Source organism: Alligator sinensis, unplaced genomic scaffold (genome assembly GCF_000455745.1).
Source record: "Alligator sinensis unplaced genomic scaffold, ASM45574v1 scaffold354_1, whole genome shotgun sequence".
In the NCBI taxonomy this organism is placed as follows: Eukaryota; Metazoa; Chordata; order Crocodylia; family Alligatoridae; genus Alligator; species Alligator sinensis.
This window is the reverse complement of record NW_005842200.1, coordinates 613,568-629,833: the sequence shown is the minus strand read 5'-3', so window position 1 is coordinate 629,833 and position 16,266 is coordinate 613,568. Positions and strand designations below refer to the sequence as shown.

Sequence of the window (16,266 nt, the reverse complement as noted above, 5' to 3'; positions counted from 1 at the left end):
TTTTTTGTTATCCTTAACTTGGGATGCCATCCTCAGCTCCATGGTAGCTTTGGCCTTTCTAACTGCCTCCCTACAACTGCGAGCTGAGTTGGCATACTCCTCTTTAGTAATCTCTCCCTTTTTGCCCTTAGGCTGCTCTGGATTTCTCTGGTCAGCCAAGGAAGCCTCTTGGCGCCTTTCCCCCGCATCAGGATCGTCTCCCTCTGTGCCCAAAGGATCGCTTCCTTAAGGCGCAGCCACCCTTCCTGGGCTCCCATCTCACCAAATCTCTTACTCTGCCGTGCATCATTGACTAAACGCCTGAGCTCGCTGAAGTCAGCCTTCCTAAAGTCTAGCACTTCCACCCTACTAGTTACCTTTCCCACTCTACACCTTATGGTGAATTCTATTATTTGGTGGTCACTGTCCCACAAGTGACCACTGGTCCCCTACCATGTCATCCCCTGTTGCCAATACCAGGTCCAGTAAGGCATTCTCCCTAGTGGGACCATGTACCTCCTGCGTCAGGTGGAGGTCCTGTACACAGGATAGGAACCTGCGTGAAAGGTGGGAATTTGCTGTCTGCGTCTCCCAGTGGATGTCAGGGTAGTTTAGGTCCCCCATGACTACTGCTTCTCTAGTCTTTATGGTCTCAGAGCTGCCTCAGGAGTTCCAGATCTAGTTCTTCCCCTTGGTGTGGGGGTCTGTAGCGGACCCCTACCACCAAATCCCTTTCCCCTTGACCTCCATGTATCCTAACCCACAATCCTTCTACTTTCTCCTCCTCTGATTCCATTTTGATAAGGGTCGATGTATAACGCTCCTTGACATAGAGCACAACCCCTCCCCCTCTCCTCCCCACTCTATCCTTTCTGTACAGCTTATAGCTCTAAATGTGTACTTCCCAATCGTGGGTAGAGTCCCACCAGGTTTCTGTTAACCCCACTAAGTCGTAAGTGTTTTCTGCAAGCAGGAGTGCTAGTTCATCATGCTTGTTCCCCATGCTCCTAGCATTAGTGTATAGGCACTTGAGGTAACTGGTGCCTTTGTTGCCCCCTGGCTCTGATGCCCAATGGACCCTTTATTGCTTACCTGCTTATTGCTTACCTGTGCTGTATTGCTGGACATCCCATGGATTGCAGGTTCCTGATGTTCTCCTTCTTCTGCCTCCCCATCCCCTGTCTGAGCTACTGTTTTGTCCAAACATTTTATTATGGTAGGGGGGAAGATTTAATTTTACAATTGTAACCCGCTTTTTTATGGCAGGATTTACAGCATTCAGAAAATAACAGTAATAGTGTGAGCTAGGGCTTCTCATTGGGTAACATTGTAGGTGAGGTATTAAATTAAATACAAATTTATAAATGCAGCATGAGACAATATTATGCATTGGCAAAAGAAATAGAAATGATATAGTAATATACTATCAATAAGTAGCTAAGTTAGCCCCCTCTGCCTCCTTTTTTCCCACTTGTACAAACTAACAAATGATGGGAATATCAAGGACACAGGCAAACTTCTTGTTGCAAGGTTATTTCTGTTGCTAATTAAGTCTTTAGAGGATGCTTTTCCAAGTCACTTCCAGAATGGAAACGGGCATCGCAACCTTATTACTGCTGGCTCTCTGAATATTTTAATGTGGAGGGGGACACCTTACCCAGAGGATTTTGTAAGAATGTTAATTTTAATAGTTTCTTTGGAAAACTTAAAGAGTTATTATATACCTGTGCAGAATTTAAATGAATTGGAAAGTTAATTATTGCATTATTGCCTGAATGCAGTGTGCATTGCTGATAATTGGGGGAGTTCCCAACCTGTTGATACCAAGAGGATACAAAATTCCATAATCCCAGGTGAGAAGTGTTTTTAGATTTAAGTCTGGGCTCCAGGGCTCATTTTTCAGCTATTTAACTAATGTGCTCCATGATATTGGGCAAATTGCACTGGTAAACTTAACGCACAAATAGGCATTGAGTAAGTCTGTAAAATAACAGCCTGCCAAGGTTCTTTTCTGATGATTACAAATGGCATTGTTAAGAAATACAAAATATTTTTTTACTTTTCTCCCTTTGTGATGCTGGTAGCCTTCTGAAGCATTGTCTTTGGATAGAAAATGTTCTTTCTTGGATTTCTTATCTGTGATCTCTTCATTTTATTTATTTTTTTAAATTCAGTTTAAAAAAATGCATGAAAAATGTAGTCCTTAGAGTCTCTTATAGGCATGAAGGAACCTTTCCTCCAAACTTACAGTGGAAATTTTCAACTTCTGTAATTCTCTCTTTATGGCTGAAGGTAGATATCACAAATTTAACTTGTCATATAATTCTCACCTAAGAAGCAAAAAATATATTTTAAATAAATCAATTTTAATTATTTTTGAGTTTTGTGACCTCTTAAAACTGGTCTGTCTGCTTTTTATGGTACACTAAAGCAGTTGGATTCATACTCCTAGCTTTATCTTTGCAGATCCCATAAATATTTTAGGTTGCTGTCTGTATTAAAGATGTATTGCTTAAAGGGACTTAACTTCATAGTGAACCTGAACACTAATTCAAGATATAGTAAGTGTTGTAACTCAGTTCCCATTATCTGTCTTTCTGTCTCTGGCATGTATGTACATGCACTTATCATTGCATGAACATGAGCCAGCAGTGTAATGCTGTGCCCAGCAGGGCAAACAATGTGCTGGCATGCATTAACCGTTGCATCTCATGCAAAACTAAGGAAGTGATACTCTCACTGTAGTCCACACTGGTGAGACCACAGCTGGAGTGCTGTGTCCAGTTCTGGGGGCTGCAATTCAACAAGGACGTGGAAAAACTGGAGAGGGTGCAGAGAAGAGCCCCCCATATGATCAGGGACTTGCAAGACCAGCCATATGAGGAGAGGCTGAGGGACTTGGGCCTTTTCAGCCTCCAGAAGAGAAAGTTGAGAGGGGAATTGGTAGCAGCTTATCGCTACATCAGGGGAGTACCTCAAGAACTCGGGGAATAGCTGTTCACCAGGGCACCCCTGGGGAAGACCAGGAGCAATGGATACAAACTCCTGGAAGGCCGCTTCAGGCTCAATTCCAGGAAAAGCTCCTTCCCATTCAGGGTGTCCAGACTGTGGAATAAACTCCCTCCAGTGGTGGTGCAGTCACCTACCCTGGAAATCTTCAAAAGGAGACTGGATAATCACCGCGCTGGGGTCACTTGACCCCAGTTGTCTTTTCCTGCCTATGCAGCGGGGCTGGACCCCATGATCTACAAGGTCCCTTCCAGCCCCTAACAATCTATGAATCTATATGATGCTGATCTGAGAAGCTATGAGTTAAAACGGGAGGTGGTAGCTGCTGAGTTGTACCAGCATTATTCTTCAGTATGGCCAGGTTGGCTCCATTTCAGTATCATTTAGTTTTCTGCAATAACTTCCAACTATTCTGCTCATGTATCTAGTCAGAGATGAAGTGGCTTTTTCTCTCTCCCTCTTTCCCCCACCCTTCAACCCCCATCATTACAAAGCCATTCATAGAGTAGCCCAAAAAACTATGATATATTTTCCCTTAGGGCCCCTCACACACACTACTTTTATTATGCATGATAAAATGGCTTACTTGCCAAAAAGTAGCCAACCAGCCACAAAGATGTTGCTTGAAAAATGTAAAATGTGCTCTCCTCTCTACCACCCCCCTCCAGTTTCTATCAAGCTTAAATTTGAACATGGGCCGTATCACACACTGAAAGATGGATCCTAGGAGGATCTTCTTGACACCCCAAGGTGCGTTGCTCCCTTCCTTGCGTCACCTATCTGCTAGTGCTGACAACCAGCTGGTCGTCAGCATTAGCATGAGGATGGGGATCAGCATCAGGACAAAGCAGTACCATGCTATGGTAATGCATACTAGCTCTGCATATGCTAGCTCCATAATTGTATGCAGTTGAGCTGGTGTGTCAGTGCACAGCCTGATACAGTCTGATATTGAGCACTACTGCAGCTATATTGATTGGCTTTGGAGCTAGTCTACATAGATTCTTTGGCCTGGCATTGCCTTGCACCATAATGTGTCATATGGAAGTGACTGGCTCATCTAACTGAATAAGCATCCCTACAGCATCCCTGAGGTATGTATGTAGGAGCCTCATAATGGAATCTACAAAAAGGCAGCATACTTTGTGGAAAGGGATAGTAGTTTAGGGACTCAGTACTAGTGGGTGCCTTCCTTTCTGGAAAAGTCACAGCCCAGAATCTTCTCGTTTAAAGGTGAGAAGTGCCTATATCTTCCTCTGCTTGAGGATATTCAAACCCAATCTCTCCCACTTTCTAAGAGACTGCCCTAGCCACCAGACTAGAGGCTGGTCCAGGATGAAGGTGCTCATCATTTTCCCTTGTTGTGAAGCTGTCCTTTGCAAGGAATGCTGAAATATTCATTGGGCCAAAGAGAGGGGAGGATGACTCTAAAGATTGGGAGTTAAGGGAAATGGGAACCATAGGGCTTCTGGTCTGAGAATGTTTATTTTAAGTATTTATTTCAACAGGCAATATAACCTAGATCTCCCCTTTGCCCTGAGTGCTGCAACTGTAAAGCTGTAGAGTCATGGATACTTCTGCTTACTCGTGGTCAGATTAATTTTGACTTGCTTTCAGCACAGCAAAATAATTTCAGTGGGGGAGATTGCATGAGTACTTATTATCTTGGTGGTCAGAGCATTCATTTGGGGTATGCAGGTTAAGATAGTGTCAGGCAGGAGAGGGAACTACACCTAGGACTTCCACTTCATGAGTGAATGTTGTAACTGATGAAAAAGGACATCATTATTCTATATGTTATGTGGGAAATGAAAGCACTTAATGGAGTTGGGCCCTCCAGGTGAGATGGGTAGAGGAATGCCAAAATTTTGGCTCTTAACAGGGTTCAGGTGCGAGGTACCTGCTTTGCTGTTCAACCCTGTCAGGACAGGCAGTCATGGGTATGCCCAAAGCAGACCTTTAAGCACCACTGAAAACTTGTATGTGTAGTCTATGGGGCTAGGGACAGACATTACATGTAAACTGGTTTAAGTGATCAGAAACAGGTTTAAACCTATAACGGAACAGATTTTCAGTGCACACAAACCAGTTTGAAAATGGTTGAAACTGGTTTGAGATGAATCTGGTTGAATGTAGTATCAAACTTAACTGATTTGGCTCAAACTGGTTTACGCAATGTCTGTCCGAGACCTGGATGCTCGAGTATTAACTGGTTTGGAGTGAGCTGCTCAACACCTAAAAACCATTAGATTGTTTTCTGCCTCCGTTGGCTTTTATGTCATCCATATCTCCTGCCCTCTTTCTGTCTAGCCAGTGTAGAAAGTAAGTTCTTTGAGGCTGTTAGTATACCTTACTCTGGAGGTGGCCAACCTCTGTATGTGGCATGCAGTGGATCAGAGGGGGCAGGCAGCACAGTGGCAGATAGGACAGGGAGCAGAAAGCATAGCAGCAGATTGGGCAGAGAGGAGAGAAAAGAGTAGCAGATCTGGCAGTAGAAGGGATCAGAGTGGCACTTGGGGAGGGTCTGGTGCTTGATCTATGGCATGCCTACCAAGGTAGGCTTACTTTGATTTGTATGCTGCTTAGAACAGTGGGAACCTTTAAAGTTAGTTGAAGCCTGTAGCTCCTACTGCAGTACAAATAATGAAAGAAATTGAGCACTAAAATTATAAGAAACGCATTACATAGGATTAACTTAGCTATGTTGCATATTTGAAGTTTATTTCTGATTCTTTCTTTAGTGTACATCTTCATATATTTGCATGTAAGCTATAACTATAAATCAGGGGTATCAAACTTACCTGGCCCCACAGGGCCAAATGAGGGTTACTGGGCCAGTCTAAAGGCCAGACTGACACTGGAACCCCTGTGCAGTGCCCATGGTGCTGGGTCCATGGCACATGGGGCAACCATGGGGCATGTACTGCCCACAGCGCACAGGCTGGACACATTGTGGTGCAGGTAGAAGGTCAGTCAAAGGTGTTGCATGAAGCACATGCCCTAGACCCCCTGTGCCATGTATAGTGCCAGGTCCGGCCCATGTGCTGCATACAGCATGTGGGGCTGGACCAGCAGTGCACATTGCATGCCTAGCACAAGCCATATGGACTTGTCCTTTGTGCTGGTTCTGGCATGTCTTGATCTGGACTGGCCCCTGGACCATCCTTCTGTGCTGTGTACAGAGCATGCAGCACTGGGTCTAGCCCACATTGTATGCAGCAGGCATGGCTGAGGCTAGAACATGGGGTCAGTCCAGCAACTCATGGGGCAGATCATATGGCTGAACATGGCAGATATGGTCCATGGCCTGTCTGTTGGACCTCTGGTATAAAGTATACAGGATATGCAGTTACAGTTGCAGTAGAAACCATGACTTTTTTTTTTACTTTTAAAATTTCTGGTCTCTTTAACGTTATATAATATGTGGCTTTGTAAGAAAGTAAATAGGTGGATAACATGGTCACACTGACATTGGAGGTCATAGATATTTATACAGCAGTTGAAGTAATTGGTCCTTCAGGGTTTGTCTAAAACACACAGGCTATTGAGTACTAACATCCCATGTGAACACTCTTAGTATACATTAAGAGCAGTTCTATCTAATGCAGTATTTTAAAATATCCAAAAAGGAAGTAAGTACTCAAAAGCCAGGACACTCTAAATGCACATCCTCACATTGGAAAATTACTATGTGCGCAAGATCCAAATCAGATGAATTTCTGTTTCTATGTCTTGAAGTAAGCAATGAGGGCTTTTGACTACAACCTGTCTTTTATACTCAGGTCAGTCATTCAAATTCAGCCCAAATTGATACATATAATACTTTAATATTGTATAAGCAGTACGGCTGTGTAAAATTTCACCAGGTGTTTCGTTTCAAAGCTGTTTCGATGCATTTTGAGCTCAAAACACTGAAATCGAAACAAAACAAAAGCCTTTGAAGCAGCTTTGAAACAAAACAAGGGTACTCAAAACGTTTTGAAGTGTTTCGAGTTTTGAAGCCGGGCTTACTTGGCTTCAGTGCCAGTCCCAGCCAGCAGCACCAGCCTCCTGTCATCTGGTGCAGATCTGAGGACCGTGCCCCCCGGGAGGATTCTGATACAGCCTCCAGCCCTCCCAGGAGTGCGGACCCCCTGGATCTGCGCGCCAGATGACAGCATGCTGTTGCTGCCGGCTGGGGCCAGCAGCAGCACCAATCTTCCTGGTGCTGGGTGTAGCTGCGCCCAGCGCTGGTCCCAGCTGGTAGCAGCAGTCTCCTGTGATCCAGCGGGCACGTTGGGGGCCCGCACCCACAGGAGGAGTCCAGCAGAGCCCCTGCAGCCCTCCCAGGGGGACAGGCCCCTGATCTGCCTGCCAGATCACAGGAGGCTGCTCCTGCCTCCTGGGGCCAGCAGCAGCACCAATCTTCCCGGCGCTGTGTGCGGGCTGCGCCCACTGCCAATCCCAGTGGCAGGAACAGTCTCCTGTGATCCAGGAAGCAGATAAGGGGCCCGCACACCTAGGAGGAGTCCAGCAGAGCCCTGCAGCGCTCTCGAGGGTGTGAGCCCCTGATCTGCCTGTCGGATGACAGGAAGCTGCTCCTGCTGCCTGGGACCAGTGCTGAGCGCAGGAAGCGCTTGGAAGATTGGTGCTGCCACTGGCCTCAGCCAGCAGCAACAACCTCATGACAGGCAGATCGGGGGCCTGCCCACACTCCTGGGAGGGTTGCGGGGACTCTTCTGTACTCCTCCCAGGGGTGCAGACTCCTGATCTGCCTACCGGATTACAGGAGGCTGCTGCTGCCTGCAAGTGACAGTTTTGCTTGTCAACATCTTGAGGTGCAGTTTCCCAGAAACCCCTGGATCTATCTCTTTGAAACTTGGCAGGCTTCATGCTCTCTGAAGGGGCTACCATCCCTGCAAGTTTCATCCAAATTGGGCATGAAATGACAAAGTTATAGGCTGATAGGCAGTTTCGTGCTTCCCCATTATAGTCTATGGGCGAAACATCAAAATAGCATTGAAACAGTGAAACAGTTTCGATGAAACAAAACGGAACAGTGCTTTCAAAACTAAATGAAACACTGTTACATCAAAACATTGAAACAGAAGTCGAAGCAGAATGGTGGTTTTGCACAGCCCTAATAACCAGTGGGTTTTTATGTGAAATAAGGTAGCAGTCTCTGTCCATTTTTCCCACTCCTGGTAGAAAGCTTCCAAATATCACAACCCACCATCATTCTCAATGTTAGCTGGCAGTTCAACAGTGTGTGGTATGTTCTCCACCTTGTTTGCATGTCCAGGTATTTATGCTGTAGCAGTGGAATGGCAAGGGAGACTGAACTTTTCTTGTCCCACTTTGTAAGACATTACGAACATGCAATCTGTCCATAGCAGCTGAGACACACTGGAGTCAAGTAGTATAGCACTGTTTTTTGGAGAAATGGAGGATGTTGGTTTTTCTGTTCAGGAAACCTGGGCCCATTTTTTTTTAAATGAGCCAGAAACGTCTGTTAATATTAAAGATAGGAGGTGCTTTTATGCTTCCGAGTATGTCTTGTGGGGTGGTATGGGCACTAAGGCACGTGGTTGACAGCTCAGAGGTCACAAGTTTGAGGCCACAGCAGAAATGCTCATGTTGATTCTAATGAATCTGTGAATTCTGCTAAATACCTTGTCACAAAGACACAAAAAAGGAAAGGAAAGTGTCTTTCTTGTGTATCCTCAAGGTGAAAGAGTTCTGCAGCAAAACTGAGCAATTCTGAGACCCTGAGGATAGAACTGTTCATTTCTACTTCATGATTCTCCTGCTTTTTAAGAGCACACCATGCAGTCTTATAATACAAAGAATGTTCTATCTATGCATGTAAACACACAAATGAGCTGTTTTATATTGGTAATTAGATACTCCAGAGAGTTGTGAAGCCTTGAGATACTACTGCATTTAGGGTGGTTGAAACGACTTGGCCCACAGCCTAAGGCTTTGTTGTCTGCTAAAGGTGTTAGCAAATGGCAATGCTAATGCGCTTAATGATATTATTACTAATCGGCAGCCTGGTCAGAGCAATTGACTTTCATTGATCTGGATATTTCTGGTTCTTTCATTCTCTGCCCTCTCTGACAAACCATGCCAGCTAGTTACCTTTGAAAGGATGCAGCCTTAAGTGTCTTAACACTTTTTTTAAATTTTAGAAAGACTCATTTTAATGAATAGTGTTAGGAATATTTGTCCCATTCTCTCTCTTTCTCTTTTTTAATCAGTGTGCCATGCTGAACTGAATGCCATCATGAACAAAAACTCAGCTGATGTAAAAGGCTGTAGCATGTATGTTGCCTTGTTTCCGTGTAATGAATGTGCAAAACTGATCATCCAGGCAGGTAAGGAATGATGTCAGCTTGATTTGTCAGGTTACAGTTCTGCCTTCTCATCTATACCTTATCACAGATGTATTTGACTTTAAATTGCTCTTGTATAAATCTAAATTAATTGCACTGTCAACTTTATAAGATATTCCTTGTGTTTTTGCAGTTGAATGGTGCCAAATTTTTCCAGTGCTAATTGCGTCCTCTGTGATTCTTAGCATGATTCTAATTTAGGTTTGTAACTTAGACCAGGAGCTGCCAAAAAACAACATGGGCATTACAAAACTGAATGAACTTCTGCATGACACAAGGTCTACTGGGAACCTATACATGAAATTTCAATTTGAATGTGATACATGGTAGATAATTTAAAATCTTAAAAATATATTTTCTCATACATATTATCAGAGTTCTGTGATCCAACTTTAATAATGTCTTTCATAGAAGAAGATGCCCATGATTAATCTATCCCAAACTTAACATGTTGAGCAGCAGTGCTCAACTTTGTGGCCCTGCAGGCCAGATAAGTGGTGTTGGGCTGGCATGCAATTGTGATCCTGCACATTGGCCCAGTCCTGCATGCCAGATCCAACTGTGTGCTGGCCCAGCCCTGTGTAGAGGATTTGGCTGTGAAGTGACCTCACGTACCAGCCATACTGCAAACCGGTAATCTAGCATGCAGAGCTACATTATCCAGCTCATGTGGTTCCGTACAGGTCTGGAAACTTGTCAGCAAGGGAGTGGCAATTAATGTTGCCACTGCTACTGTGCTGCCAAATTTCCTTTTCTTCCTTGTATGTCCAGGTAAGTAGTGAAATAGTTAAATGTTGATGTTTACATACAATTTAGAGAGGACTCTTAGCAAAGCAAATGTGATAGCAATTCCAGTGAATTCTGAGGCTCCTATTCTGGCCTTTACCATTCTCCTACACATTTAGGATGGTGGGGGGAATTTGTTAATTAAGACAGATAATCTTTTCTGACAGTGTTTTATGTGGATTTGAATGGGCATAGGCATTTAACAGTCTGGAAAAGTTGAAAGCAATTGGGGAAAGCAGTTTTTCCAAGATATATATATTTAACAAAGGGGCTGATGGAAATTAGGGCTTTAAGTTGTTGAGTTTAATGGGAGGGCTGCTAGAGATTGTTCTAGGAATGTTGGAAACTAGGTTTTCACTTGAATTAAAAGGGTTTATTATTATTCAATAAGCATATGCTCTCTGTGGGGAACACTGCCTTTTTGTGCAGAATAGCGTACACAAACTTTTAGGGTTGAAAAGGGTTAAAAGTATTTGTTTTCCAATTTTCTGTGGAAAATGTTTAAAAAAACCAAAAAACTACCCCTGCCCCAGCACATGCATGCACACAGGCACACTTTCTAAGCATGCCTGTTCTTCAAAACTGTTCAAGAGAAATGGTGCCCAACTTTTGGCTTTGCAGGCTGGATGAATGGTATGGTGTCAGTCTGTGGCCGTGACCTGGCAAACGTTGATCCTGGCCCAATCCAGAGCATGCCAGATCGGGCCCCAGTCCTATGCATCAAATCCACATCCATGGCCCTAGCCCCATGCATACCAGATTGGGCCTGCTGCCCTGGCCCAAACCGTGTGTGCACCATCCTGGCCCTGCTGTTCTAGCCCAGCCCCATGGCCTACCACCCCACCCTGGCTCTGGCCATAACCCCACATGCATCAGACTTGCTGCCTGGCCCCATGTGCACTGGATTGGGCCCACCCTCCTGCTCATGCCAAATCAGGCCCATTGCTCTAGTCCTGGCCCTGTGCATATCCGCTGGATCCTGCATGTGGGCCTGCCTGGCTTGATAATTGGGCATTAGGAGAGTAGTGGCAGCATTAATTGCTAACTCTCTCCTGCTGCCAAACTTCCAAACCCTTGGGGAGCCCAGTGGCCTGATCTGGCCTACAAGCTGGGAGTTCTGTTTGGTACCCTTTCACTCTTAAAAATACAGCTTGTAAGTGTTTTGGGTTTTTTTGGTTTATTTATTTATTTATTTATTTAAATTTGATTGCCAGGTCCATCTAGAGTGTACCGATAAGTGTTCTCTTTAGCCTTTGTATCAATTTTAAAACCTAACGTATTAAAGGAATTCTATCAAGTAATTGCCATAATATCTTTCCAGGCATTAAAGAAATTATTTTCATGTCTGACAAGTATCACGATTCCCCTGAAATGATGGCTGCCCGGCGCATGTTCGATTTAGCTGGAATTATTTACAGGTAAAAGAAAGAGTCTTTGACTGGTGGCTAGTACCATATTTACTCGAATATAAGATGACCCTTAATATAAGATGACCCTCCCCCCCAATTGTTAGGTTCTATACATGGACAATTTTATAAATTCGTTAATTTACCAGGTTTAGAATCTAATTATTGGAGGTTTGCCTTGTATTTGTTCCCCTCCCACTGCTGCAAGTTTTAGCATAGGCACTCCATAAGCACACTTTTGAGTAGCACTTTGACGCCTACTTATATATAGTACAAACTATGCGTGATATAGTCCAAGACCAAAAAAATTACAAAGGAAAAAATTGCTCTGTGGGGAAGACCCCTTTTGGGCAAAAGCTTTTCTCCTTGAACAATATAACTTTTACTGTGGCAAATTCTGTTTTATATAAATTTAAAAACATTAATTATAATTTATATTATAACATCATATTTTTAAATTATAAAACTCCCATGTGAATTTAGTGACCGTCAAAAATGCTGAATTGAGAGTCCTTGAAACTGAAGTCCATTCTGTGCAGTAGAGCAGCAGATGCTTCCTCATTGCACTGTGCCTTGGAAGCATGTCGCAAGCCTGATTTGTTGGGTCTTGGAGTACAAAGATAGTTTAGACTCAATGCTCTTTCAATCCTTTGCATTTCTGTTGGGACTGCCAACAGGAATGCCACTTTGTGGGGGAGGAGGGGAAGAGGTGGTGCTTTCTGAAACTGGACTGAAATTTTATTTTGTGGACCCCTGGGCCCTCATTGGAAGCAAAGCAAACTTGTGCTGCAGCCAGTTTGGGCTAGATGGATTCACTTTAACCACCTATTACAGTATTTATGCCTATCCCAGTATTCTGAGGTTAGCTTTCTTGGAGAAAAAGAAGGAGACTTGGCATATATATCCTGAGGTATTGAGATCTGAATGATATTTTAAGCGTAGATTTTTAAAGAGAGTGACAGATATTTGAAGACAATCTGTTTTACATATAATTTGATAACCAATAACATGCTATGGGTGAGGATAATTACACAGCTGGAGAGATTTCCCAATTCTGCGAAGTTTTACAATATTAATATGAACCTTCTAAAAATTTGCAAATATAACAATTCTGACAGATAAAATTTTAGGATGAAAGCTACCTACTGGGCTAAGAAACATCCATGAACCAGTAAAGCAGTACTTGAAATTCAGTTTAAAGTCATTTGGTGTATTTCCTGCCTATTAAGACTACTTCGCTAAGTGATGTATAAATCATTTTGATGCAAGTGGAATTTTGCTACACTTTCTCCATGGTGAGAACTGTTTCTGGCATTTCAAATTACTAAGCTGGACAAAATGAACATCGGAATCCTTCACCATTTCCATGGTCAGTGGTATATTCTTCAGTGTGTTGACTGTTTGTTTCTTGTATTGATTATTAAGGATAGAGGCTGTACTTAATGAATCTCTTGAACTGAATTGCAGGGCTTAATGAGACACTAAATCCACACTATTTGCATAATCCTTTGTTTACTGGTAGATTGTAAAATATATACTCAGTCCCCAAATACCTTCCTTGCTAATTGCTGTAGCAGATGCTCTAATGATGTGAAAGGATGCATTTTGTGGCTGTATTAATTTTACAATACCAAAGTTATAATTTTTAAATAGTTCCCTCTTAACTAGTTTTTTCCCCTCCATGATGCATAATGCAGTATATTCCTTTTGCTCAAAAAAAAAACCATTGAAGAAAACTTTGGAAGTTTGTGAAAACTTGGCAAAGGGAAAAAAAAAAAGAGAGAGATCAAATTTTATAGGAAAAACTGATAATATGATGCTGCCTCCTGCAGCTAAGTTGTTAGAAATCCTTTGACTCCCGGGTAATTTATGAACTCCAATAGCTGAAGAACATACAGACTAAGCAACCCCATGTGTCTTTTTGTCTTAGTCTTTCTTGTCCGGGTTTCTCTCAGTATGGTGCACTATAATTGGCTCCTGTAGAGATAAAACACTGAATGAATCCAAGGAAATTTTTTTCCCTTAAAAAAATTTAGGTAGAGCCAAAGCAAACAAAATGTTTAACTACTCACTAGCTAATATCTATCTGTATTTTTCTTTATTTTTAGGGAATTCAAACCAAAGTGCAACAAGATCATAATTGACTTCGATTCAATTAATACCAGACTGAGTCAAAAGCGTCTGTGAATTACGTCTCATTAAATCTCTAGAAGATTGTGATTATCCTTTTCTGAGAAGCTGCTAATGCCTTTCATCTTGAAGTTACACATAACTTTTTAATGGCTGCTACAGCTAAAGTAGACATCTAAAGAATGTAAGGCCAGAATGTTTTTTTGGTGTTACCGTACAGAACTAAATCTATTTAAACATTTGGTTGCTGCATTTTTCACACCTCCTTAAAAATCTGCTGTAACAAAGGGACACCGTTCTACCTGTGTTTATCAGAAAACTGTTTTGATTCTTCCAATGTTCATTGTCATCTCCCAATCTAACTGGGGTCAGGATCACTGCTGACAATAACATCAGAATTTATTGTAGCTAGTAGCATCCTGGAAAACCTCAGTAATATATGTTGATGTGTTGATTGAACATAGGATCTAAATAACGGATCTACATGAAGGTATTGCCCATACAAATTCAAACCACAACAACACTAAAATATTTTTAAAAGGTTAGAAGTATTACTGGGTTGTATGAAACTGTACTGTTGTACTTGGGGATATTTGCTAAATGTAGTAGCAACTTTCTTTTAATATGTGGTGTGTGTATGTTATGTTCTGAGAATATTCTCTGTTGGAGCTTATTTTCAAAGGGCTTTAAACCCTTTTCCCCAAGACATCTTGAACTTAATGAAGACTAAGTGAATAAATCATTGGATTTTTACCTATGGGACTCTATTTGGAGTTAATTTTCATGTCTAAAAGGAAATTAGTTTATTGGGCCAAGTCTGTACTAGAATATACAACGCAGTGGAGTCCCAAAACTAACCTATAAGGTAACTGAATCACTTGTCCACAGAGAGTCATAGAAAAGATATTCAATGAACCTTGAGGGCTGTGCCAAAACTAGTAATTGTGGTTTCAGTTAGTTTCCCAATGCTGGCACAAAGCCTTCATTTTCATAAAAGTTGCTTAAAATAATATCCTTTTTAATTTTATTTTGAGGTTTGGGAATAGATTTGAGTGCCTTTTCTTTCATTTGCTTTTTTCTAAATTAAATAAGCATAATGATTTTGTTTAGGAAATACTTTTATATATTTATTTTTTAATCCCACATTTTCTTAAAAATATAGTTATGCTTCAGTGAGCTTTTATTTTTCCTGTAAAGGCTTTTGGTTTCATATTTTGGGACATCATGTAATTTGGCTTCCTACCAGTATTATTAAAATCTTATTAAAATCTACTATGCTGAAGTAGGCTCATTATGAAAATATTACACCATGTGCTTAGCTCCAGAGTGCTGCTGTTTTTACAGTCATATGCAAAGCATATTTTATACATTTGTTATATCATTACATAAAGTGTAACATTCATGAACCCCCTAGGTTTCTAACAAGGACGTTGTGATGTAGTGCTAAGACAGTTGGTTTATAAAGGCTTTTATAACACTTTCCTTTTTTTGTTCCACCTTCCATAATTGTTTTCTACCTTGAAATATGGTCTGCTAGAAATATCTTATGTGCAGATTTTTGAGGTGTGTTGGACTGATTGAGAGAGAGAGAACCTAAAAAATTACTTTAATAAAACAACTTACACTGTTCACTAAAATAGCTTGTACTAGGACTCCTTATTTCAGTCCGCCTCTGTGTGACCTAATACATGAAAATGTACTGAACTGCACTGAATTAATAATAGAGAGAAAAATCACTTGTTACTGCTGTGAATTTTTTTTCTTTGTCTGAAATAGAATCAACTGCTTTTTTAGTTGGGCTCTTGACACAATCTCATAAGCAAATTAGATAAATCAAAGTGGAGATGGAAATTACTATAAGGCTGGGAGCACTAATGGTTAAAAAGATGTAATTTCATAGTTTCTTAGTAGCTAGGGATAGGAGGGACCTGAACAGATCATCTAGCCTGACCCCTTCCATAGGCAGGAATGAATGCTGCGTTCACAAGACCCCAGACAGGTGATCATCTAACCTCTTTTTGAATTTACCCAAGGTAGGGGCGAGGACCACTTCCCTAGGAAGTTGGTTCCAAATTCTAGCTACCCTAACTGTAAAATATTGCCTCCTGATCTCTAACCTAAACCTATTCTCCATCAGCTTATTACCATTGTTCCTCGTCACCCCAGGTGATGCTGGGGAGAATAGGGCTCTTTGTATTTGCTGATGATATCCCCCGATGAGTTTGTAGGCAGCCACCAGGTCCCCCCTCAGCCTCCTCTTGCTGAGGCTGAACAGGCTCAGGTCCCTCAGTCTCTCCTCATAGGGCCTGTCCTGCTGCCCTCTCACCAAATGGGTGGCCCTCCTCTGAACTCTCCAGGCTGGCCACATCCTTTTTAAAGTGTGGTGCCCAGTACTGGACACAGTACTCCAATTGCAGCCTGACCAATTAATAGATACCAGTGGTTTATTCTCAAGCTGAGAAGACTATTCAAAAACATATCTCCTGAATGTCCTGGGTCCTGTTTATTAGGGCTGTGTGAAGCTTCAGTCACTGATTCGATTCAGCCTCAATTGGCAGCCAAATCTCTGAATCCAGATCGAA

The 16,266-nt window shown here is 42.1% G+C and overlaps 1 protein-coding gene across 4 annotated transcripts in view; it reads left to right on the top strand.

Moving 5' to 3' along the window:
• Positions 1–15,321, top strand: part of DCTD (dCMP deaminase) — a 58,613-nt gene extending 43,292 nt beyond the window's left edge. For all 4 annotated transcript variants that reach the window (XM_025207566.1, XM_006026596.3, XM_025207567.1 and 1 more), the window contains 3 exons: positions 9,228–9,344; positions 11,470–11,566; positions 13,663–15,321. In XM_025207566.1, coding sequence (XP_025063351.1) covers positions 9,228–9,344; positions 11,470–11,566; positions 13,663–13,741 — 293 coding nt within the window. In that variant the 3' untranslated portion in view covers positions 13,742–15,321. The remainder of the gene's footprint in view (positions 1–9,227; positions 9,345–11,469; positions 11,567–13,662) is intronic.
• Positions 15,322–16,266: the final 945 nt, after the last annotated feature.